The sequence below is a fragment of the Helicoverpa armigera genome, chromosome 2, assembly GCF_030705265.1.
Source record: "Helicoverpa armigera isolate CAAS_96S chromosome 2, ASM3070526v1, whole genome shotgun sequence".
NCBI classification, from domain to species: Eukaryota; Metazoa; Arthropoda; class Insecta; order Lepidoptera; family Noctuidae; genus Helicoverpa; species Helicoverpa armigera.
The window spans coordinates 12,473,841-12,499,005 of record NC_087121.1 but is presented as its reverse complement, the minus strand read 5'-3'; the positions used below and the strand labels follow the sequence as shown (position 1 = coordinate 12,499,005).

Here is a 25,165-nt window from a genome sequence, read left to right as displayed (position 1 = left end):
AATTTTATTAAAATTAGTTTAGTGATGAATCTGTATGTTACGCTTACGTTACAGAGACAGAGTTAGGTACTTTCGCATTTATAATATTAGTAGGGATTATGGTGAAAAGCCTACGGCGAAACGGATAGTCGGGAGCCATTTATATGGCGATAGGCCAAAGGGAACTTTTTCCAACTGAAAACTTTCATAAACATGTACTCACCTAAACAAATGTCTTTTAAAAGTACATACCAACTTAAAAATACATACATCTTTTACATAAAAAATTATGAGAGGATGATGATTTTCAATGTGTTAGCTAAAGCTTTTTTGGTTAACTATCAAAACCAGAAACTTTTAGCAATCAAGTGCATTCTCTATGGCTGTTTTGAAATTTAACGCAGACATCTTCATCCCCCCTCCCTCTTCTCCCCGGAATGAAACACCCCAGTAGCGCGGTCCCTTTCACTCTAATTGGTTGCTTGAGCCTCGGAATCCAATTAGTGGTGAGCGGACCGGGGTGCACTGAATTTATTATGTGGATCTTGTTTAGTTTGTTCGCCTTTTTAATTGAAACGTAGTGCGTAACCCGCCCGCTGCCCCGTTAATGAATACAACTACATAAAGAGTTTTCTTTTGCAACTAACAGCGTTATACAGAAAAAGGAATGTCAATGTAATAGAAGTTCGGGAATAAAATCAAACCAAAAGTTATTTTTCCGTTTTAATAAAGACGTTAAAAACCTCAACCATGAAGTAGATCTCTAAAAAATACAACTTTAAAAAATCTAAGTTTATTTCCTAAAACTTAACATTTAAATTCTCAATTAATTTATATTATTCAGTGCCTAACGTTTGTTAAAAGGGTCAGCTAACGCCATCTAGAGATAAATAGAACAAAGCGAACCACTAATCAGTAGCGTCATCTGTCATCGAGTAGCGGTTAACTAAACATTCATTATTTCATCACTAGATGCCACTAGTTACGGATTATTTTAAAATTGATTTAAAAATCTGTTTTTAAGCTTATATCTGATAACGAAAATTACATAACATTTTTTGCATGTATTCAGACAGCAATCTATAAAATAATGGGAATATGAGAACAATGAATGAATGAGAACATTTCTATTTATTATCTGTATCATCCCCACATATTCAATCTGTAGCCTCGTTTTATTTGTTGCCTCAGTTGCCTGTCTCGCTCGATTTGTATGTCTGTCACACACACGGGTAAGTGTTTTGCATTTTGTTAAAAACTTTGCAAAAGATTGTTTTCATTGTTAAAATGCTTATCTAACCATTTTCAGACTTAGAATTTACTGATTGCAACGTAAAACCATACTGCAAGAATTTAAATAGCTTCAGTTCGGAAGGAGAAAAACGCAGAAAACAAAAATGTAAGTACTTTCAAAACGCCTTTCTAAAACATATTTCGCTTTTCATTAAACTTAATTGTTTTTATTTAAATGCGTCGTTTTGTAGGAGTTTCGTAGATCTTGCAACGCTGACTATGCATCGGCGAAATGAATTGGAAGCTAGGCTGAACATATTTCACGAGAAATGTGATCGAGCGGTTGAAGACATAAAAAAGTTGAAAACTAAGGTACCTAAATCGTTATTTGTTACTGTTTTTGTGGGTAACTGTAAAATAAACACGGAAGTTGAGTTACTTATTTGTGAAGAAACAATGTGCTATTAACCTAAATTATGTATTTTCAGTTTATTATAATCTACATTCTAGAACTTCTGTAAAATTTCAAACAAATAATGTGAACATTTTGGTCTTAAAGTTTTTATTTTGTATGATTTTCTTTGTAAACCTATATAAATTCATTATTTTCTAACATATAGCCTAGCATGATTGTCAATTTGCAATCCTATGCAACTAAGTAGGTAGTCTTATTTACAAAATACATTTAGGTATAACTTTTTAAGAACCTACAAGCTTAAAAAAATCTTTTAAATCTGCCTGTGTACTTTCCACAAACATGAACATTGTGAAAAAATCATGAGTTTATTTAACTTGGAGGTAAAAGGTATTTGAAAAACAAACCTTGGTTGGCACATGAATTCCTTATTCAAAACACAGCAACTAGCAATAAAAAACATCAAAGAATATAATTCTGTTCACAAAGGAGTTAACAATAGACATTAAAAACTTTTTCCACCATTGTTACAGACACAAGGCTTTGTCCTTCAGTTGAACTGTGACCCGGCGGAGCTCAAGGAGCGGTTCCTAAGCTCCATGAAACAGCTAGACGAGTACATGTATCTTATTACGGACTTCAATCTTGCTGTGTCAAAACTTGGTACGTCTTTAAATATTACCTGATTTATTTTTAAAGAAATTATTGTTTAGACGAGTAAGCAACTTAAAAGTAAACTTGAATGCTCTAGGAATAAAGTTAGCACATTTTTTTCATCAAAACAAGTCCAAGAATATCTATCATGAACCATCATATATACAAATTATAAATCTATAAAGTACCTATTTTATTTTTAGTAAAGTAGTTTGTAAAATATAGTTGTAATTTATAATTTCAGATGAAGCAACAGTAGACTACACTCCAGTCCAGGACACGTTCGCTAAACCGTTGCAGCCATTAGCACCCTTAGTCCCCTATAATCTCATGGACGCTCTGAGCGAGCCAGCCCCCTCCACATCAACGGCCTGCTCAAACAACTGCCCGCCAGAGAAACCTAAAAGGGTGAAGACACCGAAAGCTGACCAGACATTGATCGTGTTCTCGAGCACTTCGTCATCTGAGGAAACGGTGTCTCAAGCAAAAATCGCAGTCGCTGCTAAGGAAGTTCAGTGTGAATTGGGAATTGAAATGAGCAATTTTAAAATTGAAGGTAAGCTTTCTCGTTCTAGCTGTGATTAGTATTTATGAAGTGGAATTCCTTTTTCAACTAGGTACAGTCAACTTGAGGTCAGTGGTAACAGTTTTATAGGAAAATCGAACTTATTACTATTGAGTTAAGGTGCATGACAGTTACCACTGATGTGTAGTACTGTACATAATTGAGTTTGCAGTACTAGGAGTGGAGATGGACATTTTACTTGGGTGTAGTTTGTGAATGTCACCAACAGAATCTAGTAAAAGAATTAAAAAATAACCAAAATATCTATTTTTTATTCTACTTCTTGCTTCTTTATTTGGTTAAGCAGATATTCTCGCCAAGTTGCGAACAGTACAAGAAACAGTACTGATTTGATTCTGCAGTACAACAATTGACCATTTATTAAAATGACAAAAAAAAAACTTATTTCAATGCCACATCCAGTACAAACCAACTTCATGCATCCATGTTATGATTTGGTTCTAAAACTTATGTGTTGAGTTTACTATAAATTGGTCTACCCACAATTTTGTTTTTATTTTTTGTTTGTGTTATTTTTTATCGAAGTACCTAATTTTGTGCGCTCTGTTATACCCTATTTTAATACTGCAACCCCATGTAGAGGGTGCTATGTCAGCAAATTATAATAACATAAATATACGTCGGATTCGTCCGCGCGAGCAGTCTGTTGTCATTCTCGACACATATCGGTACTATTTCCAATTACCAATTCGTTACTATTTCTATTTCTAGTTCTACTATTTCTAAGTGTCCTAATATCCTTAAATACTGTCAATTGTGGTGAAAAACCAATATAATCATTTTTGTGTGTAAAATTAGTTTTTTTTTTTAAACTGTGTTCGAGGATCCCGTATAACATTTGGTGGCAGCGGTGGGATACCGAAAGTTCAATATATACACAGATATATCCCGAATACGTCTCCAAAGGACAAACCTTACGAATAAAAGTGCCAGTGCTACGTTTTCTTCAATAATCAAAGGCAATAATAAACAACGTTCACCCAAATATGCCTTCAACATCCTAGTGCGCGTGTGTATTGTGTGCTAGTGAATCCTGTGGAATATAAAATAAGTGCTGTGTGGAGTTGTTCCTGAGCCTTGATTATAATCAGGCCTCATCATCATGCTGTGGCAGATCCTCATTGTCGTGACAATACTACAGTGAGTGACGATATACTATATACACTTGTCTCGCATAGAACTCAGAGTCTTCCAATTCCCTAATTGACATCTTGATAATTAATAAATTCTTAACTTACTATCTGTTTTACATAATATTAAGTCGCTACACATAATTGTAATCCTTGCAACAACGAGTGATTGTTATTGTAATGCATACCAGACATCACTGATAAGCTCTGAATCTCGAGCCGGCGAACACGGTGTGGAAACAGCTTCTTGTACTATTATACTTGTACTTGTATTTTATAATCTTTTGTGTACTTTCTAGGCTTAATTTTAATATTTTAGCGTTATATTTCTATATTCAATTACTTCAAAATGTCTAAAGACGATTTAAAAGAAGAGGTTCCCAGTGGCTCTAGAGGAGGTGCACAACTCCGTTCTGACAAGGTTGAAGAAAAGGTCGAACTAAATGTCTTACTAAAGTTTATCAAACCATTCGATGGGTCCCGAGACAAATTAAACCCTTTTATATCCAATTGCCAAAGTGCTTATAATATAGCCAATAAAATTCAAAAACCAATCCTATTCAGATATATATTAAGTCAACTCATAGATAGGGCTGAGACAATATGTAGTATTAAAGAATTTGAATCTTTTGAACAGCTTGTAGAGTTCTTAAAACAACAGTTCGGAGAACGAAAACACTATGCACACTTACTCTCCGAACTCCAAGATTGTAAACAAGGTCAAAATGAATCGGTTAATCAGTTCGCCCTTAAAATTGAAACCTGCTTAGCAAAACTACTTACCGAAATACAAGTATCTATACCTACTAAGAAAAAGTCGGAAATAGCTGGACGCGTAGCAGCCATGGAAGATCTAGCTCTCCATACATTTATTATCGGCCTTCACCCACGACTATCACAAATAGTTAGATGTCGTGATCCCGACTCGCTCAATGCTGCAGTAAACTTCGCAGTCGCGGAAGAAAAGATACTGTCGAATGCGTTTATGAAAAAGCCAACATATTTTCCTAATACAGACAAATCTAAATTTGTTCCAAAACGAGAACAACCCCAATACTATCGTCCTCAGATGCCAAATCAATACCGCGTATCGGATACTTCAAAGAAAGTTCACACAAGTGACCTCGTGTGTCGTTACTGCAAAAACGTAGGTCATACTTTAGAAAATTGTCGCAAACGACAATATAATAACAATAGATTTGCTAATAATTTCCAACCGTCAACATCCGGTCGCCAGACAAATTTCAATAATGAAGGACAGCCCCGATCCGTGCATTTAGTCCAAGATAACGACGGCGGTTACGATACAGTAGACTCGACCGATTTAAACGAATAAGATTTCCCGAGAGGTATCGTTCGGGAAATTACCCTCACCGAATCAAAATCGATGCCATACCTTCTGGCTCATCTACTAAATCGAATTCTCTGTATCCTCTGAATCCTCTGAATCCTCTGAATCCTCTGAATCCTCTGAATCCTCTGAATCCTCTGAATCCCCTGAATCCCCTGAATCCTCTGAATCCTCCGAATCCATCGAATCTTATAAAAACAAATTCACTGTCTCCTCCGAGTCCTTCGAATCAAACAAAATCAATTATTAAAAATAAAACTCAACCCACTGAATCCAATATATTAAAAATAAAAACTTACGCTGAATCCGTCAAAACCACTCAAAATAAATCGTTATTAGGTTCAAAGAAAATTACTAATTCTTCAGTATCAAAAGTCCTAAGCCATTCAAATTCTACTAGTTCACGACCCACGATTGGGCAAACCACCTCTCCTACATCGCAGCACCTGGAAAATAAAAAAAATATTAAAATATATGAAGTAAATAATAATACTGAGAAAAGATACCTACCTCACGTCACTGTCCAAACTCCATTCGCAGATCATCCACTATCATTTCTAGTCGACTCTGGTTCGTGTGTAAGTCTCCTAAAACTCGATTCTATGTCCAGAATCCCAAAACTAAGTAATGAGGTTATCACACTTAAAGGTATTGACCCCAACGACGCGGTAACGCCTACTATGGGAAGCCTTCAAATGCAACTATTTCCAAATTCTCCAAAACCTTGCACGCACGAATTTCATGTAGTAAAGGACATAAGTCTTAGCCATGATGGTATAATAGGAAATGACCTAATGCAAAAATTTAAATGCCAAATCGATTATTACAAGAACATACTACGTTTCGATGAAAACTCCATCACACTGCATTTCTCTGAACCTATATATAAAATACCACCTCGTACAGAAGCAGTCATTGAATGTACAGTTAGCAACCCTCTTATTAAAGAAGGCGTTATATTAGACCAACACTTATCTGATTCACTACTCATTGCAAATTGTATAGTCAAAGTAAAACCAAATAGACGAATCAATATCACAGTTGTTAATACATCCGAAGAAACAGTTGTACTCCATCCCAATCTAAATATTACCTTGCAAGCTCTAGACGAACAATCTATACCAGTTCTCACATCAGCAATTCCCTCTAACACTTATACTAGAACTAAAGAAGTCCTAAATCAATTAAGGACCTCCCATCTTAATGACGAAGAAAGGGATGCTCTACTAAAAGTATGCTCACAATACTCTGACATTTTCCATCTCCCAAACGAACAATTAACATATACTACATCCACTGAACATAAAATTAGAACAAACTCCGATATACCTATCCAAACTAAATCATATCGTTTTCCCGAATGTCATAAAAAGGAAGTAGAAAACCAAATAAATAAAATGCTAGATCAGAAAATAATTATACCGTCGAACTCACCCTGGTCTTCGCCTATTTGGGTAGTCCCCAAAAAACTAGATGCTTCGGGACAACGCAAATGGAGAGTCGTTATCGATTACAGAAAATTAAATGACATAACAATAGGGGAAACTTACCCCATTCCACAAATAACTGAAATACTAGATCAATTAGGCAAGAGTCAGTACTTTACAACATTAGACCTGGCTTCAGGATTTCATCAAATTCCTATTGCTGCTGAAGACGCACCCAAAACCGCATTTTCTGTACCCCAAGGACATTTTGAATTTACGAGAATGCCATTTGGCCTTAAAAATGCTCCTTCGACATTCCAAAAACTTATGAACACTTGCCTGTCTGGACTTCAAGGCTCTCGCTGCTTCGTGTATCTCGACGATATTGTCGTTTATTCCCCTGATTTAGCTAGTCACATTCAGAACTTATCCGCTGTATTCGAAAAACTTAGAACTTATAATCTTAAGCTTCAACCAGACAAATGTGAATTTTTATGCAAGGAGGTTGCATACCTAGGTCACTTAATAAATAACGATGGAGTGCAACCGAACCCCGAAAAAATAAAAGCTATCACTGAATTCCCAATACCGAAGTCCCCCAGAGCCGTAAAATCATTTCTGGGTCTTGTATCTTATTATAGACGATTTATTCCAGATTTTTCTAAACTCGCGAAACCCTTAACATCCCTTCTAAAAAAGGACGCATCTTTCAAATGGCATAACGAACAACAACTCGCTTTTGAAACATTACAAAACAAATTAACCACTTCACCGATATTAGCATATCCCGATTTTTCACAGCCCTTTCTATTAACATGTGACGCCTCTAACTTCGCCATATCCGCAATCCTTTCTCAGGGTCAGATCGGTAAGGATCGGCCTATCGCTTTTGCTTCCCGCACTCTTAACAAAGCTGAATGCAATTATAGCGTCACAGAAAAAGAATGTCTCGCTATTATTTTCGGCACGAAAGCCTTTCGACCATATCTCTATGGCCGTAAATTCACTATCGTAACAGACCACAAACCACTTCAATGGCTTTTTAACTGTAAAGACCCGGGATCTAGACTAGTTCGTTGGCGCCTAAAACTAGAGGAATTCGATTACAATATAATCCATAAGAAAGGAAAAATTAATACCAATGCTGACGCTCTGTCCCGATTCCCAATTAATCCAATAGATGTACCATCTCCCGACTCTTTACCTACAAGCCCTAATGATTTAATCGATAACCCTTTGGAAGACCCCCTCTTAGATCTACCCTCTTATATACCGTTCACATTCGATGATAATGAATTATTAAACAACGACACTAATCGTAAACAGGATACTATTCCCGAGTCTGATACTGCTCATGACGCTATCCCTACTCATACTGAAGACAGTTTACCAGAACTTATAGACCTAGGACCACTTGACCTTAGCCCACAGAGTATTGATATAAACCCCAATTTTGATAACATCGAAATACCTTCGCCAACAGAATCTAACACTAAATCAGAAGCAAACGACGAAGACTATTCCAAATTTTGAAATCAATATCGCGTAAAGAATTTAAAACAAATACCATTATAACTGAACATAACGAAAACTTACTCAAATGCCCTTATAAAACTATATTAATACCCACTTCAATCGACTTAGACGAATCAAACCCGTACATCTCTGAAATACTCTCTAGTGATAAAGACAAAGACGAAATTCTTAACGCTGAAAAAGAGCTCCATTCCTTCCTGAAAATAAACTTAGAAAATAAAGATATTTACCTAATTTTTACTAAAGTTCACCATTTCGACGAATCATCTTATCCTGATATATACAACACCCTGAAACGAGCGAGAAATGACATCATACTAGACTCATCGATCACAGATATAGCTACCTCTGACTTCAAAAACCCTTTCGACCGACATTCCTACACTAAAATCTACAATATTTTGACTTACCTGTTTCACGACACTCCAATCCGCATACACGTTTACGTAAATAAAATAATTTATCCTACATTGAGTGAAATACCCAAAATACTAAGGAAAACCACGATATTCCAATCGCCGGGCACTTAGGCTCATCACGAATGTATTCTAGGATTAAAGAACAATTTTATTGGAAGGGAATGAGAAGTGACATAGAAAACTATATCAAGAAATGCAAATCCTGTCAAGAAAATAAAGCCCTTAGGAAACTTAATCGCGCCCCTATGGAAATAACCACTACTTCCACTGCACCATTTCAAAGAATAGCATTAGACATAGTAGGACCCCTACCTGAATCTGGTACAGCAAAGCTGAAATATATACTCACCATACAGGATGATTTATCAAAATACTCTGTCGCTTATCCGCTACGCAGCACAACAGCTGAAGAATCAGCTGATTGTTTAATCCATTTCGTCTCTCTCTTCGGTATTCCTAAATCAATACTTACCGATCAAGGTACTAATTTTACCTCTGACCTTTTTAAAACCACTTGCCAATTCTTAAAGATAAAACTACTCTGGGCATCACCCTATCATCCACAAAAGCAAGGAGCTCTCGAACGTAGCCACTCTACACTTAAAGAGTACTTAAAATCATTCATTAATAATAATCAAGACAATTGGCCTACCTACGTATATACCGCTATGCTTACCTATAATACGACAATTCATTCCACTACGAAATTTACACCTTACGAACTAGTTTTTGGCCATAAACCATTCATTCCAAACTCGATATACGAAACTACACCTAATACAACATATTCGGATTACATAAGAATGTTACAACACAAATTCAAATTTACTAGAGAAAAGGCAGTAGAAAATATTCTAAAATCTAAGGAACATTCAAAAGCTTACTACGACAATCACACTAAACCGCCGCCCAATTACAAGGTTGGCGACCTAGTTTATCTTAAGAATCATTTACGACTAAGGAAAGCCTTATCTCCCATTTGGAAAGGACCATATAAAATCATATCGGTTCATAATAATAACACTGTCACTCTTCTTATAAATCGGCGTCATGTGACACACCATTTCGATGAAATAAAACCTGCTGAAATTTCATCCGATGAGCAACACTAATTCATATTTCATTCTATCTTTCAGCATTCCAATCGATGCACGATCGGACTTTGTCGAGCCTTATCCTTCAAACGCTGGTATCTACTTCGATAGCCTGGGAAAACTTAAAATAATTAAGAGTAATTTAAACGTAATTAGTTATGTAGATATATCTTTCATAAAACCTCATCTTACTAATTTGAATGAAATCATAGGTACATTAAGGTTTAACTGTCAAAAATTTAACTTAACTTCTTGTGAAAACACGCTATCTCCTTTAACAGCTCGTTTTACAGACGTTCAACGAGAATATGATTCTATTTATCATCTTATTTCAAAGCGATACAAACGTAATGCATGGTTTGGCGGTATAGGTACAGTATTTAAGCACGTTTTCGGCACGCTTGATGAAGACGACGCTCTTAAATACGATTCTGCTATAGAATCTATACAAAATAATCAAAAGAAAATGGCAACATTAATAAAAGAAAATATCTTAGTTACTACTTCTACCTTAGAGTCCTATAAAAATATTATAAACAAATTAAAAACCAATCAAGAAATCATTAATGAATCGTTAATATCATTCCTTAAACAAATAACAAATATCACAGAAATTACAAACAATTTAATCATAGAAACAAAAGTCCATTCCATACTTACCAACCTTGAAAGCTCTTTGCTTACATTATCGTTTCAACTCGAAGACTTGATAAACGCAATTATACTCAGTAGTCAAAACATCCTACATCCTAACATTGTAACGCCTGCCCAACTATACCGTGAACTCGCCGATAACGATAGGCACCTACCACGGGACACTGGGATTCCTATATCATTAAGCCTAGATAATATTCATTTAATTTTAAGTATATCTAATGTTGCATGTTATTATTTTAAGAATAAACTTGTATTTGTTTTGCAAGTGCCCCTCGTTACCAATGAGGAATTCAATTTATATCATACTTTGGCTCTGCCCACTCCTCATAGAGTGGATAACCCAAATAGTTATAGTTTAATCTCTCCTACTAGTTCGTATATTGCTATTTCTAATAGTAAACAATTATATTGTAATTTAGATAGTTTACGTAAGTGTAAGACCATATACTCTGAGTTCTTTTTATGCGAAGTACCGGTAATCTCGACGACAAGTGATAACCCGATATGCGAAAGTGAACTATTAACGAAAACTGTTAATGCTATTCCCAAACGGTGTGTTACCAAAACCATATTCGGCGAGCTAGACATTTGGCAACCACTAATAAACAATCGGTGGATTTTCGTGCAGTCTCGTCCGAATAAAGTGTCTATCGAGTGTGGTGTTTCAGAAATGCGTGAGATTATAGTGTCCGGTACGGGTATTTTAGATACCCCAAAACAGTGCACAATCTATACAAAAAGTGTAAGACTGATAACTTCAGATGACTCTTATAATATAAGTATACCTAGCCCTATACTAGATTTTAATATTATCAATGACTCATGTTGTCAAATAAATTATAATTCGATTAATAATAATACGTCCCTATTCTTTTCCAAAATATCGATTTAGACGATTTAACATCTAATGTAAACAAACATAAAGAAATATTCGCGGAATTAGATAAGATCATAGATGACAAACCATTTATTATTAAATACGGGACGCATTATTCAATACTTACCTTTATAATTTTGTTAATTGTAATTTCTTTTATAATATACATCTTAATTAAAATTATATTAAAATATAAGAATGCATTTGTTATCAATAGAAACAATGTAAACATTGATAACGATACTCACGTCGAGAACGACAACGCTTCGCTGCATTCTATCGCCTCTATCCCATTACCGCGACTTAGGGAAGTAGTATAACCTTTCCGAATTTCGGTAATTAACCCCGAATTTCGGTCTTATGCGGGGGGTTGTTATACCCTATTTTAATACTGCAACCCCATGTAGAGGGTGCTATGTCAGCAAATTATAATAACATAAATATACGTCGGATTCGTCCGCGCGAGCAGTCTGTTGTCATTCTCGACACATATCGGTACTATTTCCAATTACCAATTCGTTACTATTTCTATTTCTAGTTCTACTATTTCTAAGTGTCCTAATATCCTTAAATACTGTCAATTGTGGTGAAAAACCAATATAATCATTTTTGTGTGTAAAATTAGTTTTTTTTTAAAAACTGTGTTCGAGGATCCCGTATAACAGCTCGAATCATTTATGTTAGTTTTAAAAATTGTTTCTCAGTAAGTGAATTATGTAAAATTCTTTATCTATACTAATATTATAAAGAAGAAAACTTTGTTTGTTTGGTTGTAATGGATAAGCTCAAAAACTACTTTACTGATTTTAAATATTCTTTTACCATTTGAAAGCTACATTATCCATGTCACCGTAAGATTACAAACATCGTTAGATTACAATCTATCTCGAGAGATTGTAAACTGTCGAATTATTGTGAACCGTAACATCTGATTGCAATTTAACGCATTATTTTTCGCTATATTATAATCTATCGATGAGAAATTGTCAAATTGTCAACTGTCCAAAAGCTCTCCCTGATTGGTCAGTCTTTTTGTAAGATCGACCAATAATCCGTTCTGTTCCCATGGAGTTCCCGTAGAGTTAGGAATGAAATAGAGGTGTCAGTTAAATAAAATAAATGCTCTTCAAAAATTCTTCAAGTATTTATTATTTAGTACGAGTATGTAATTAATATTCCTGACATATGGAGAGAACAAATTGTAACGAAATATTTATTCTTCAAACACAAATTGAAATTGGAAACATATTGATTTCTGACACTTTCGCGAATATTAGACATTTAAATAAAACTACTTTTACGGATTTTATCGCGGTTATATTATATTATTTAATCCCGACGTTTAAAACCGACCGCGATAAAATCCGTAAAAGTAGTTTTATTTAAATGAAATTGGAAAATTATAAGAAACAAAATAATTAGGTAGTTTGTCTTCAAACACAAATTCATTCTTAACTCTACGGGAACTCCATGGCAACAGAACGGCTGGTCGTGATTGGTCGATCTTACAAAAAGACTGACCAATCAGGGAGAGCTTTCGGACAGTTGACAATTTAACAATTTCTCATCGATAGATTATAATATAGCGAAAAATAATGCGTTAAATTGCAATCAGATGTTACGGTTCACAATAATTCGACAGTTTACAATCTCTCGAGATAGATTGTAATCTAACGATGTTTGTAATCTTACGGTGACATCCACGAGTAACATATTTTATCGCGGTGCGGGCGGCAGCTCCCACGGGACGCGGGTGACACCACGAGAAAACAGCTAGCGAGAAATAAAGTTGTTCTTAAACCTAAAAAAATACTTATTTGTCATAGAATCGCCGGTCGAACCTCTAGAGACCAGCAATTTGCCTGCCCAAGAAGTTCTGGAGACCGACCATGTTTACGAGGCCACCATCATGCATATCGACGGCGCCTTCTTCTGGCTTATCACTGAAAACCCTGGTGAGCTTGAAAGGTAAGTAATAGAAAGATAGGGTTCAGTTAACTTTGTACAACGAGACAGAACAGTCATGTGTGTTTTTAGGGTTCCATACCCAAAGGGTAAAACGGGATCCCATTGTTTTCGCTCTGTCCGTCCGTCCGTCTGTCTGTCCGTCCGTCCGTCCGTCTGTCCGTCCGTCCGTCTGTCTCTAGGCTGTATCTCATGAACCGTGATAGTTAGAGGGCTGAAATTTCCCCCACAGATGGAGAGACATTTTGTGACATACATCATTTCGTCATCCTTACAGCCTTTTTACCCTCCCACTGCTGTGGGCATAGGCCTCCTCTCACACGGAGAGAATCGAACCCACACCCTCATATTTGAGAGATTGGTTTCTTACCCAGGGCCACCGCGAGTTTTATGATATACATACTCTTGTCTAATCTATTTATCTCCTTTCAGCTTCATAGAGGACATGACAGCGTTCTACAGAGCGAACCACAAAGACATGACGCTGGATGAGGTGAAAGCGCTCAGCTGCTGCGCCTACTATGACGACGAGAGCGACTGTTACTACCGGGGACTGTTCCTTAAGCTCATTGTGGTATGTAAATCTTTTGTAGACAATTTTTAAATTCGTTTCATTACTAAAAGAATGTGGTAAAGGACATTGTTCAATTTTGGCCTAAGAACCGATGTGAATATAAATTATACTATAATTTTCATTTATTTTTATATTGTTTGAAACATATTTTAGTATTCCACGGACACTTCAAATAAATAAATTCCAAATAAAAAGTTGGGTCACAATTATTGATGCCTTATAAAATGTTTCCGTTAGCCAGTGCTGCCAATTTCGGAAGTTTTCGCGATTTCGGTAAATACGGATCGAACTGAGGACCTCCTTCCCGAAGTCGGTTATTAAAATTAGTTGGTAACACTTTATTCATTTAAATACCTAAACTGACTAGCTAGAAAAAAAACTAGTATTCTATATGTTTTAAGCGAAATCGCGAATTTCTAGCTTGGCATTCGAGTAAGATTATAGTTTTCGTAATTGGCAACACTGGTGTACTTCAGTCAGTTTGCCAGAAGTCAGTTTGATTGCTTTGCGACTATCGTTTCTTTTGTGATTTTCTATGCGTTTCATGGTTTTATTCTAACAACTTTGGCTTGATTACGGACTCCGATTAGATTGCGTACTTGGTAGACTCGGCTGTGTGTAAAAGACTGGATTTTCCTGGCATTTTCGGATATTGCTCTGTCTGTGATCGAATTTAGTTGTATTATAATTACAACAATGGATGGAGAATATAGTATATTGTATAAATTGTGGATCTGCTGGAGGTTCTTTGGTATTAGAAAACGAAGATATACTTCGTTGCATACAACAATGGACTGTTCCCCGTATGGTAAGTGGTCTACGAAAGTGTTTTTCTAATTTTGATAAGAATATTACTACCTACTTATGTTTTCATAAGCACACAATTTCTCGGTTTTCAAATCAATTGCCACAATTGCAAGTTACTTGACATTTACTAATGTTTTATTGTATTTATTTATTACAGGTTAAAGCTCATGACTTGTACGACGTGTTGGTCTGAAGCAGTCGAGCATAATAAGATGCAATGCACTGTTGGACGCAATTGTGTACTTTGTAAGAAGCTCCTACCATCAGGCATCACTGTTGCAATTGTATCGTTGGGCGTAGAACAGTGGGCTGTTGTGCCCACATAATGACTATTATCTGGTATTTAAGCTGGGCGAGATACCAAAATTCAATTGAACCCCCTGCTCAGTTCTTAGATAATATATTATTGAGAAATATTGATGATTAAAAACCTTTAATTGAATATAAATATTGTTTTTATTGCACATCCTCGAAAACCTCTTTCATTGTCATTGGTAAACCTTACTTTAACTGTTAAATTATTTTGTGTGGTAATGACATTTTTAGTATTGTCTGTGCCTTCTTGGTAATAGATCGCGGGTTCGATTCCCGCCTTATGGCATGTAGATAGCTAGGTAACTGTCTAATATAAAAGTAGTAACAATCATTTAAATAAATAATTCTCCATCGTAATAATATCGATATTTTATGAATTGTGGTGAATGGAACTCTTCCATTTTGGATACTTATGCGTTTTATCACAAATCCAAAGTGGATTCACTATATATTAAGAAAATAACGTTGAAATCAAAAGCGTTTAGGTAGTTGTTGTTCATAAAAATTCTAAGCATTTATGAAAACTAGTCACACGCCCCGTCTTCGCACGGTGGCAATGTAAAACCTTGGTGTAAACCTCCCTCTTGACCTACTCTATTTATTAAAAAAAATCGCACCCAAATCCATTTGTCCAGTTTTAAAGATCTAAAGCATTCATAGGGACAGACAGAAAATGCAACTTTATAAAATGATCATTGTCAAAGAATTATCTTAACCTTTTCACCGCCACGCCATATCGGTATTCCTATGCCCTGTACGCCAAGCCCGAAAAATCTTAATTAAATATCTACTAAAAAATACATAAAAGTAATGATTTAATAGGTTTATTTTGTATTTTTCTGCGACCTGTTTTTTGTCGAGTATAGCCGTCGTTGGCGCACAGGGCACGCTTGCTCATGTCGGCTATAGCCGACATTGGCGTTCAAAAGGTTAAACTTCACTAGGTAGTACTATCTCTTTTCCTAGTATCTAGTAGAGTAGTCTTTCCTAGATCTAGAAGAGAACATATAGAGCTGTACATAGTATTGTTGATATTTTGTATAGTGTAGTTTGATAATACTACTCTGATATTTCACGCAAGCTTGGTTATTCTTTATTTATAACCTCAAAATATTAACTTTTTTCGTAATTATTTTAGTTTCCTGAAGTGTCCGTTCGTGAAAACTTATTTCATAGGATTCCATATAATTTTAAGAGTTTATAGAAGTCACTTTCCATTCGAACGGTTCTTAGGCAGAACATGTATGGAGCCGGAACAATGTCCTTTAAGTGTGATAGGTATGGTTCTAAGCACAACCAATCTTAGAGACCAATATTTTGAATGTCCTGTAATCAGGACCTACAAACTACTTAATTTAACAGAGTATTGTTGGAGTTTTTTTCCTACCCAATCTGTCATATTTCTTCAATAAATATTCAACCTAATCACAAAAAGTGAAAGATGAATGTTCGATTGACAACATTTTACACATTCGGGTAGGTTAATTTGCTGGCGTCTGCGCCTAGTTTCTGAGTTGTCATTAGTTCCTGTAATAGGTCCTTTTGAAACAAAAAATTCTGAATTTTGATAATATTTCAGGAAACGGAACTAGCGGAGATATTCGTGGTGGACACGGGCGAGCTTCGGGTGGTGCCTGCGGAGTGCGTGCAGCCGCTGTACACGCGCTTCTGTGCCAAGCCGCCCTGTGCTCGCTGCTGCTATCTAGCGGGGGTAACTTGTACAATTCCTACTAATATTATAAATGCGAAAGTAACTCTGTCTGTCTGTTACGCTTTCAGGTCTAAACCACTGAACCGATTTTAATAAAATTTGGTACAGAGATAGTCTTGACCTTGAAAAAGACATAGGATAGTTTTTATCCCAGACTTTTGAAGAATTCTCTTGAAAACGCGATATAACCGAACTTGACGCGGGCGAAGCCGCGAGCGGAAGCTAGTATTACTATAATCATCGTCTGCCTAGTCTTTCTCAACTATGTTGTGGTCGGCTTCCACTCTACCCGGATGCAGCTGAGTAGGTACCAGTGCTTTACAATTAGCGATTACCTATCTGATCTCCTCAACCCAGCTGGCCACGGGTGTCTAGATGTCTTGAATACCGTTTGGTGAGACCGGTTGTCAGACTTTCTGGCTACTGACTGCCCGTAACGACTACCAAAGATGTTCGAATGATAGCTGGGATTTATATTACAGTTTATCGAACTTTCCGAAACACGGTGTTAGCCTCTAAGTGATTGTTACACTTATAAATATTTATATGTCAATTCTAAATGTAATGTTACGTGTAACCCAAAAAAAAAATATCGTTGCTTTATATTTAGATCGATCTGCTCGACTTTATATGTATAAATATAATTTGCACTTAATATGATATTTGTGATTTTGTCTGCAGGTAGATCTACTGAGTTACCAGAACAAGACCTTGATGGAGAAGCAGGAGGACTTCATGAAGGAGTACGTCGGCAAACAGTGCACCATTGAAGTAGACGACAAGTTAGTACTTTGTGTCCAACTCATTTTTAGACGAGTTTTACTCTCTTTACCTTTGTTATGACAGTAATAAACTTCGCGAAAGGAGGTACATTATTTTTCATAGCAACCGGTTCATTGTCATTGTTCCGAGAACGATGTCGTAGATAGAGCGAATATACAAATTATAAAAGCTGATCCCACCACCATATGGTATAGATAGCTGGAAAGAGAGAGAATCGGTTCATTGTTCATCTTTCATTTCCTTTTGCCCATTATAGTGTATAAGCATGACAGACAAACGCAGTATTCCATCTTAAAAATTTCCTTTTTTAAAACAGAGCAAAATAGAGTAGTTTTTAAACAACCAATAGGATTCCTCCGCTCAGGAATAAAAAAAAATCCACTCCGCTCCGCTTTGATGGAGTCTGACCCTAAAATTTAAACAGCCTAAGGCAAATATAATTGCTCATAACAGTCATAACATAGCCGACTGTGCGTATTTGGATTGCCTAAACTGTTTGTAACAAATTCGTTTGTTTTTGTTGGCAGCACTTCGGAATCTCTCGGCGTTTACGTGATGTTACCTTCAGGGGAGGTCCTCAACGACATCATAGTTCAACAGGGACTGGCTTTACCAAGTAAGGCAATTCCTTAACCAGAGATTACCTTGAATCACTTACAGAATTTTGAATTATAAAGTATATAAATATGTACATGGAATTTCTTGTGTTTGCTCCATCATTCAGTCTTCTTTCAGTTCTTTCTCCTGCCCTGTTCCCAAATTTTACTTGGGGTCGGCGCAATATGTCATTTTCTTCCATTTTCCCCTGTCACTCGTCATACTGACACTCACTCCCTTCCTATTCATATCATCTTTCAGGCAATCCATCCATCTTTTCTTAGGTCTTCCTCTTCCTCTCCATCCATCTACATTCATACTTAGCACACACTTTGTTGCATGCGTATCATCCCTCCTCATTACATGCCCATACCACCATTCAGTAATAAGTCTAAAGTAGTCAAGATCACAGATTGAAAAGTATACTCAATACTCAATACGTTTATTGCACTCCATATGTTTAAAAGGTGTTACATAATAATATAGTACAGTACTATATTATAATAATATATACATAGTACTAATAGTCGTCTCCACCACCTTATCACCTGAATCATAGCCTCAAACTAATAGATGTTAAAGGATTCCGTACACACATGCACAATACGTACATACATACATGCTGTATTTACTTCAAACCCGCCTATAAATAAAACTGGCGTAGGCTAAGAAAATACATTGTTTTCCACATAATAATATGCTTTTCCTCAGTAGATAAGCCGCAAGAAGAACAGACAACTGAAGAACATATCCCCCCACCACTCGAGACTGACTTGGATATAACTAGCTGTCCCGAGTACGAAGACCCCGTGGAAGCAGTTACGGTAACTAGAAAAAATATTTTTTATTTGTGTAATATCTAATTTGTTATTATATTTGTATGTCTGTTTCCGACCACGGGACTACAGAGTCCCGGATTTTTGGAAGGCGAACGTGGGGCCGAAGCCAACACGCTAAAGCCCTTTTGAGACAACTTTAATGAAATGGTGACACAAAACCGACGATTATCCCTGTATACACTATAGAAATGTACCCAAGGACAATCCCCGGTTCTGTGTATTATTATAAACTGTCACGTTGGTGCAGTTGCCGTATACTTGTGAGGAAGGTGATGAGCATGAATGTGGATTTTGTGATGTTTCTAAAACCTACAAAGTGATTTCGGCCCGACCGGGAATCAAACCCCAGACCTCGTGCACAGCTACACTTGCGACAGCTAGACCAATGATGCAGTTATAAAATATACGACCTATATAACATAAAGTTTGCTAATATGTAAAAATAAAAATATACCTACTTCAATTATAATTCGTCCTTTTAAAATATACTTTAAACATTCCTGCCTCGTTGGTCTAGCTGTCGCAAGTGCGGCTGCTGAGCACGAGGTCTCGGGTTCGATTCCCGAGTCGGGCCGAAATCGCTTTGTGGGTTTTAGAAGACTTTCACAAAGCAGCCCGGAGCCTGGAAGTTGGTGATTGATACACCCGTGCATCGGAGAGCACGTAAATGTCGGTCCTGCGCCTGATCTCTCTCCGGTCGTGTCGGATTGCCGTCCCATCGGATTATGAGAGTGAAGGAATAGGGAGTGCACCTGCGTCTGCGCAAATGCTTGTGCACTATAATATGTCCTGCGCAATTGGCTGATCTCCTTAAAATGAGAACAGCCGCCGTAGCCGATAATCGGCTAGGAGGACATCATCATCATCATCAAACATTTATCTACAGGGTTATAGTAATCGAGACGAGGCAGATATCTGCAAACACTATAAGGGCGGTCCAGAGAAAACTTGCTTCAAAGGAAAACGGTGCACCAAGAAGCATATACTCAAGCATCCAGGTTAGTTACTAACGAAGTTTATTTAAATTATAGTCAACAAGACCTTTTATACAACCCATTACCTAACGAAAAAATTTTCCTTGTAAGCAGTGTGTAGAGTTTGTTCTATTGTTTTTTTTTAATTTACCTACTAGTTTTCAAAGTGAAGACTTGTAATTGGCTGTCAATTAATCACAGTCTATTATATTGGATTTAGCTGTAAGTCTTCCATACATCCTGCCGAGGCTGCGGGATTTTTCGAAAGAGTTACCGCGGCCCTGGTACATAAAAGGTCTACGACGGAACACGACGGTTTTTAGTCAGTAAGAGTCTGACACTCCCTCACCGCTGCTAACCCACAGCGGGAGGGGTCATTAGATGATTTGTGACGTCGTTAAAAAAAAAGTCTTCCATACATAAATATAGTTATCGGCACGAATCTTGAGCTCTGACCTACATCTGCGCAGAAGTGATTTATTAGCAAAGAACCAATCCCGAGTGACGGCTATGACGCGATGCACTGCGGGCCAATCATCGCTTTAGCCCCTGCGCCTCACTTCATACCATAAAAGGGACCCAATAAATTACTTCTGCGCAGGTGAAGGTCAGAGCTCAAGATTCGTGCCGATACCTATAAAAAATAATGTTTGCTTCCCAGACGGCTGGACCCTAGACCAAGTGCCAGTGTTCGGCAAGTGCAACACGATGCCGCTGCCGGCGCCGGGCTCGTGGCACAAGGTGCTCGTCACATGCGTCGCTCACTTCGACTTGCTTTACGTACAGTTTTGTACGGAGAAACCAGGTTAGTCATACCTGTTTATCCACATCATTATTTGCCTTTTTTGACGTGACAACGTCTTATAAATCGATGGAGCCGGCTGCACGCACGAAAAAACATGACTCATGCGGCGTTACCTCGCTCTGAGGCGTTCCGTTTAAGGCTTGAAGTGCAAGCGAGACCACGCAACGAGAGACAAAGAGGCACGATTGGCCTCCGCTTTCGGCAGCGTTCGACATCTGACGATCAATTTCTTACGACGTTGTCACGTTCGACTATCGTCAGTAAACCGACTTTACAGACAACCGTTTTTTTTTTTTTTGTTGACGCTGGGCTGAAAATGCTATTACGCATTACGGGGGACGGGAGAGGGGTATGTGGGACTCCCCGGTAAAGACGTTCCCGGTATACCCACTAAAAAGGCCCAGCGGCACTCCTACCTCGCCTGAGTGGAGGGGGAATCTATGGCGTCCAGTCTCCCACCATCATCATCATCTGCCTAGCTTTTTCCAAACTATGTTGGGGTCGGCTTCCAGTCTGACCAGATGATGCAATGGGAGCAATGGGAAGGAGTGCACGCCTTTATCGATCAAAACCCATCATCCTTCTTCTGGAGCTAATTTATTTTTTCTTATCTAAGATAAATATTCAGATAGATAAGTGGGCAACATTAATGTATGTCTGTAACGATCGGTTTCTTAGATAGACAAATTACCTCTTAGAAAATTCTATAAAAATTATTATTAATCAAGATATTGACAATAACCAACCCGCATTGAACAAGCGTGGTGATTAATGCTCCATCCTTCTCCGTGTGAGAGGAGTCCTGAGCCCAGCAGTGGGACGATAAAAAGGCTACCTTATACATAATAAATCAATAGTATAATTAATATGTGTATGTAATATGTTTCAGACGATGACATCCCCGGCTTCGGCGTAGTACTGCCGCCGGTGACACTGGAGACCTTGTCGCGTGACATGAACAGCCCAGCCACGCGCATTGCGTACAAACCATTCACGGTAAATTATTGTAACCCTGTTTATTGGAAAACTAGCTGAAAACATTGACGTTATTATCATTATAACAAACTCTTTAAAAATATTGGACCTGATTTTTTTCACAATGATATATCAATTAAATAACTACCGAAATGTTTTTTTAGCTACAAAAGAAATATTTTAGTGACCTTTGTTGGATATTGTGTTAAAAACTATGACAATCCGACCACTTGAACGGTAATGAGTGTTTAAATATAAAAAACATATTTGTTTTTATATTAAAAGTTTGTACATAAATACATAAAGTTTGATACAATTGGTGTTATCAGATCGCTCCGGCGCCGGGCGAGTTCGTGGCGGCGTTGTACCCGGCCGACAACCTGTGGTACCGCGCCCAGGTGCTGTCCGTCACCCGCTCCGACCAGAACGTAGAGGTACGTACCTAAATTAAATACATAATACTGCATATTAACGACATCTACATACAGTATTGTTCCCCTTATCCCTACTAGTCCCTACTAATATTATAAATGCGAAAGTAACTGTCTATCTGTCTGCAACGCTTTCACGTCTAAACCACTGAACCGATTTGTGTGAAATTTGGTACAGACATAGTTTGAAACTTGAGAAAGAGCATAGGGTAGTTTTTATCCCGGACTTTTGAAGAGTGCTTTTGGAAACGCGATATAATCGAACTCCACGCGGGTGAAGCCGCGGGCGGAAGCTAGTAATATTATAAATGCGAAAGTAACTGTCTGTCTGTTTGTAACGCTTTCACGTCTAAACCACTGAACTGATTTTAATAAAATTTGGTACAGAGATAGAGTTGACCTTGAGGAAGAACGTAGGATAGTTTTTATCCCGGACTTTTGAAGAGTTCTTTTGGAAACGCTATATAATCGAACTCCACGCGGGCGATGTCGCGGGCGGAAGCTAGTAATATTATAAATGCGAAAGTAACTGTCTGTCTGTCTGTAACGCTTTCACGTCTAAACCACTGAACTGATTTTAATAAAATTTAGTCAGAGATAGAGTTGACCTTGAGAAAGAACATAGGATACTCTTGGAAGCGGAGTTCTCTTGGAAACGCGATATAACCGAACTCTACGCGGGCGGAAGCTAGTAGTATATACTTTTGTACTCTTCTCTTATTAACACCCTTATGTTCTATCCGTATTATTATACTGTTCATACTCATCCTTTTTATGTACTTCCATCTTTATTTACTTTCTTATGTACTCCCCCTTATTTACTCTCTTATGTATTAACCCTAATAGACTATCATCAATCTAAATTTAATGTCATGTCAATTTTCAACCACATCGGATGATGCCCACAACCATTTGCGATGGGGTAAACAGCTAAATTTATCTGCTAACTTCGCTCTTCGCAGGTGATGTACATAGACTACGGCACCCGGCTCTGCGTCAGAGAAGACCAGCTCCGCTGCTTGGAGGCTCGTCACATGTTGCTGCCGATGCAGGCGGTGTGCTGCAAGCTGGCCGGGGTGAAGGAGCGGTCCCCCAGCTCCACGCAGTGGGCCAGCGCCAAGCAGACCCTCAGCGATATGGTCATGGACTGTACTCTTGATGCGCATATCATGTGAGTATGGCTCTCGTACAACCCGGAACTCAATTCCTAAGAATAAGAATCTTTATTTGCAGAGACACGGTATTAGGTACAGGTGTTTTGGTAAATTACATAACGTACGTGCATACCTCACCGCTCAATCGGTATGCAAATTTCAAATAGACTCTGGTACATACTACATTGCCTTGCATAAAAAATAAATATTACAGTATCATACACATACAAAAGTCTTATTTATAGCGCTAGTCCTACCTACCTATCTACCGCTGATAGTTTAGATTTCTAGGCAACAATTCGCGCAATCTTCCAGGACGACAAAAAGTTTGGGGTGAACTATAAATGGCTATAATTACTTGTAGACTCGCGAAACTTAACGGCGACTCGATCACCGAACAAGTTAGTCTGAAAACCGTACGTGAAGTTACGAGTCGCCATTAACTATGGCGAGAATTATGTACTTCTTCTTATGTAACCATATACTCAGATAACGATACCTAACAATACCTTTACGGGTCGGACGGGGTTTTCTTAACATATTTTAATAGCCTATTTTACCCTTATGTTTCAGCTCGCGCGGATACGACGAAATAACAGTGGAATTGTTTGACAAAGAAGGCTACAGCATAGCAGAGCAACTGGCGACGATTGACATGGTGAAACTCACTGAATACAGCGTGGTTGACGATAGCCACGTCACCACAAAGGTTATAGTGCCTTAAACAAGCATTTACGTGTTACCCTTCGACCTTAGAGAAGGGCGTTATATAGTTTCACTAGTAGAAGTTTGACGCTGTATTCAAACCAAATAGGCTGTCAGCTGCTGAATGTGTCAGGCTCACTCTCTCAGTGTCAGCGTTAACGTATCGTCGAGATGTAAACGAAAAAGAACATAATATAAATGCAATAACTGCGTACCGTCCGCTCGCTATTGGCGGCTGACAGCCATTTTGGTTGAAACACAGTTTTACTGCACCGGGCGATTGCAGAAAAAAGTTAGTCCTAACTTTTCTTGCCAATATTTTAAAAAAAGTTTACAGTTGACTAACTGATTTCAAGTCAGCATTTGTACATAAGTTGTACCAAACTGCCTTTTCTTTATTTGGGTTTTTTTTGACGGATCTTGAATTAATTTCAGTTGATTAGTTTAAGGGTTCTGCTAATTGGAGCAATATGTACAAGTATAGACAACACTCAAAAGTGCCTTGCTGTAAAGTGTAGTTTTTTTAAACAAGTATTTATATTATGTTACAGATTTCTTTTAATATAAGCTGGCTCGCTGGATTATACTGAAAAGATTGAATCAGCATTTTAGACATATAAAATTGTGTCAGCTTTCGATATTGTATTAAAAAATATATTTTCAAGTAATTCTTGTCTTGATTTTATGATTGTTAATTCATAAGTTATAGGAGATTTTTTAAGAGCTAAGGTGCTGAGAAATGTGATAGATAATATAATAAAAGATAGTATGAGCTTGTGTCGGCCACAGCGTACCTAAACTACATTACGTACATACATATGTATATGAATATATTTTTCTTTCAGTAAGATTACTCGAATGTTAGAATTAAGGAATATGTTGCGATTTTTGTTTATTTATTTCCGATGATTATAACTGTGTGCAATACACAAAGTGGCCTGTTTGGGGATCTAGAACGGGATAACTTGTTAAGGGGTCGTCCAGATTAACTTCCTTTAAATCACGCAATTTATGGATGCCTCCTGACAGCAATGAACAAACTGAAGATATTAAGTTTGAGCAAATTCCTATTTAGTGATATTAATTGTTTAAGTTTAATCAATCATTTTTTTAGCCTGTAAGAAGCTCAAATGACTGTTGTATGATTACAAATAAAGCTTTATACAAAATTA

At 37.3% G+C, this 25,165-nt stretch overlaps 2 protein-coding genes and 1 long non-coding RNA gene across 5 annotated transcripts; all 3 read left to right on the top strand.

Annotated features, from left to right (window-relative positions):
- The first annotated feature begins 1,152 nt into the window (after positions 1–1,152).
- LOC110379148 (uncharacterized) lies at positions 1,153–25,165 on the top strand. 3 transcript variants are annotated; one of them, XM_049843548.2, is made up of 17 exons: positions 1,153–1,211; positions 1,289–1,378; positions 1,464–1,584; positions 2,161–2,290; positions 2,526–2,837; positions 13,185–13,326; positions 13,756–13,897; positions 16,599–16,730; positions 17,412–17,512; positions 18,041–18,129; positions 18,822–18,934; positions 19,836–19,947; positions 20,585–20,728; positions 21,618–21,724; positions 22,033–22,137; positions 23,097–23,305; positions 23,862–25,165. In XM_049843548.2, coding segments are annotated over exons 2-17 (2,112 nt in total). In that variant the 5' UTR covers positions 1,153–1,211; positions 1,289–1,376; the 3' UTR covers positions 24,013–25,165. The 3 variants fall into 3 exon arrangements, with proteins under 3 accessions (XP_049699505.2, XP_049699507.2, XP_049699504.2); XM_049843550.2 differs by lacking the exon at positions 1,153–1,211 and having other exon boundaries at positions 1,220–1,378; positions 18,825–18,934; XM_049843547.2 differs by lacking the exon at positions 1,153–1,211 and having other exon boundaries at positions 1,220–1,378.
- On the top strand, positions 8,817–11,373 carry LOC135118664 (uncharacterized). Its single transcript, XM_064041246.1, has one exon. The coding sequence runs from the start codon at positions 9,829–9,831 to the stop codon at positions 11,371–11,373; it is 1,545 nt and encodes a 514-aa protein (XP_063897316.1). The 5' UTR covers positions 8,817–9,828.
- Positions 14,157–15,152, top strand: LOC135118408 (uncharacterized). Its single transcript, XR_010277571.1, has 2 exons — positions 14,157–14,705; positions 14,862–15,152. It is a non-coding gene; the product is annotated as an uncharacterized LOC135118408 (long non-coding RNA).

Excerpts from the sequence above, each read along its gene's own strand:
- LOC110379148 (XM_049843548.2), top strand. Across the intron at positions 18,130-18,821 it reads ACAGGGACTGGCTTTACCAA|TAGATAAGCCGCAAGAAGAA; the intron begins GTAAGGCAATTC and ends GCTTTTCCTCAG. Across the intron at positions 21,725-22,032 it reads TTGCGTACAAACCATTCACG|ATCGCTCCGGCGCCGGGCGA; the intron begins GTAAATTATTGT and ends TGGTGTTATCAG.
- LOC135118664 (XM_064041246.1), top strand. The coding sequence starts at position 9,829 with ATGAGCAACACTAATTCATATTTCATTCTATCTTTCAGCATTCCAATC.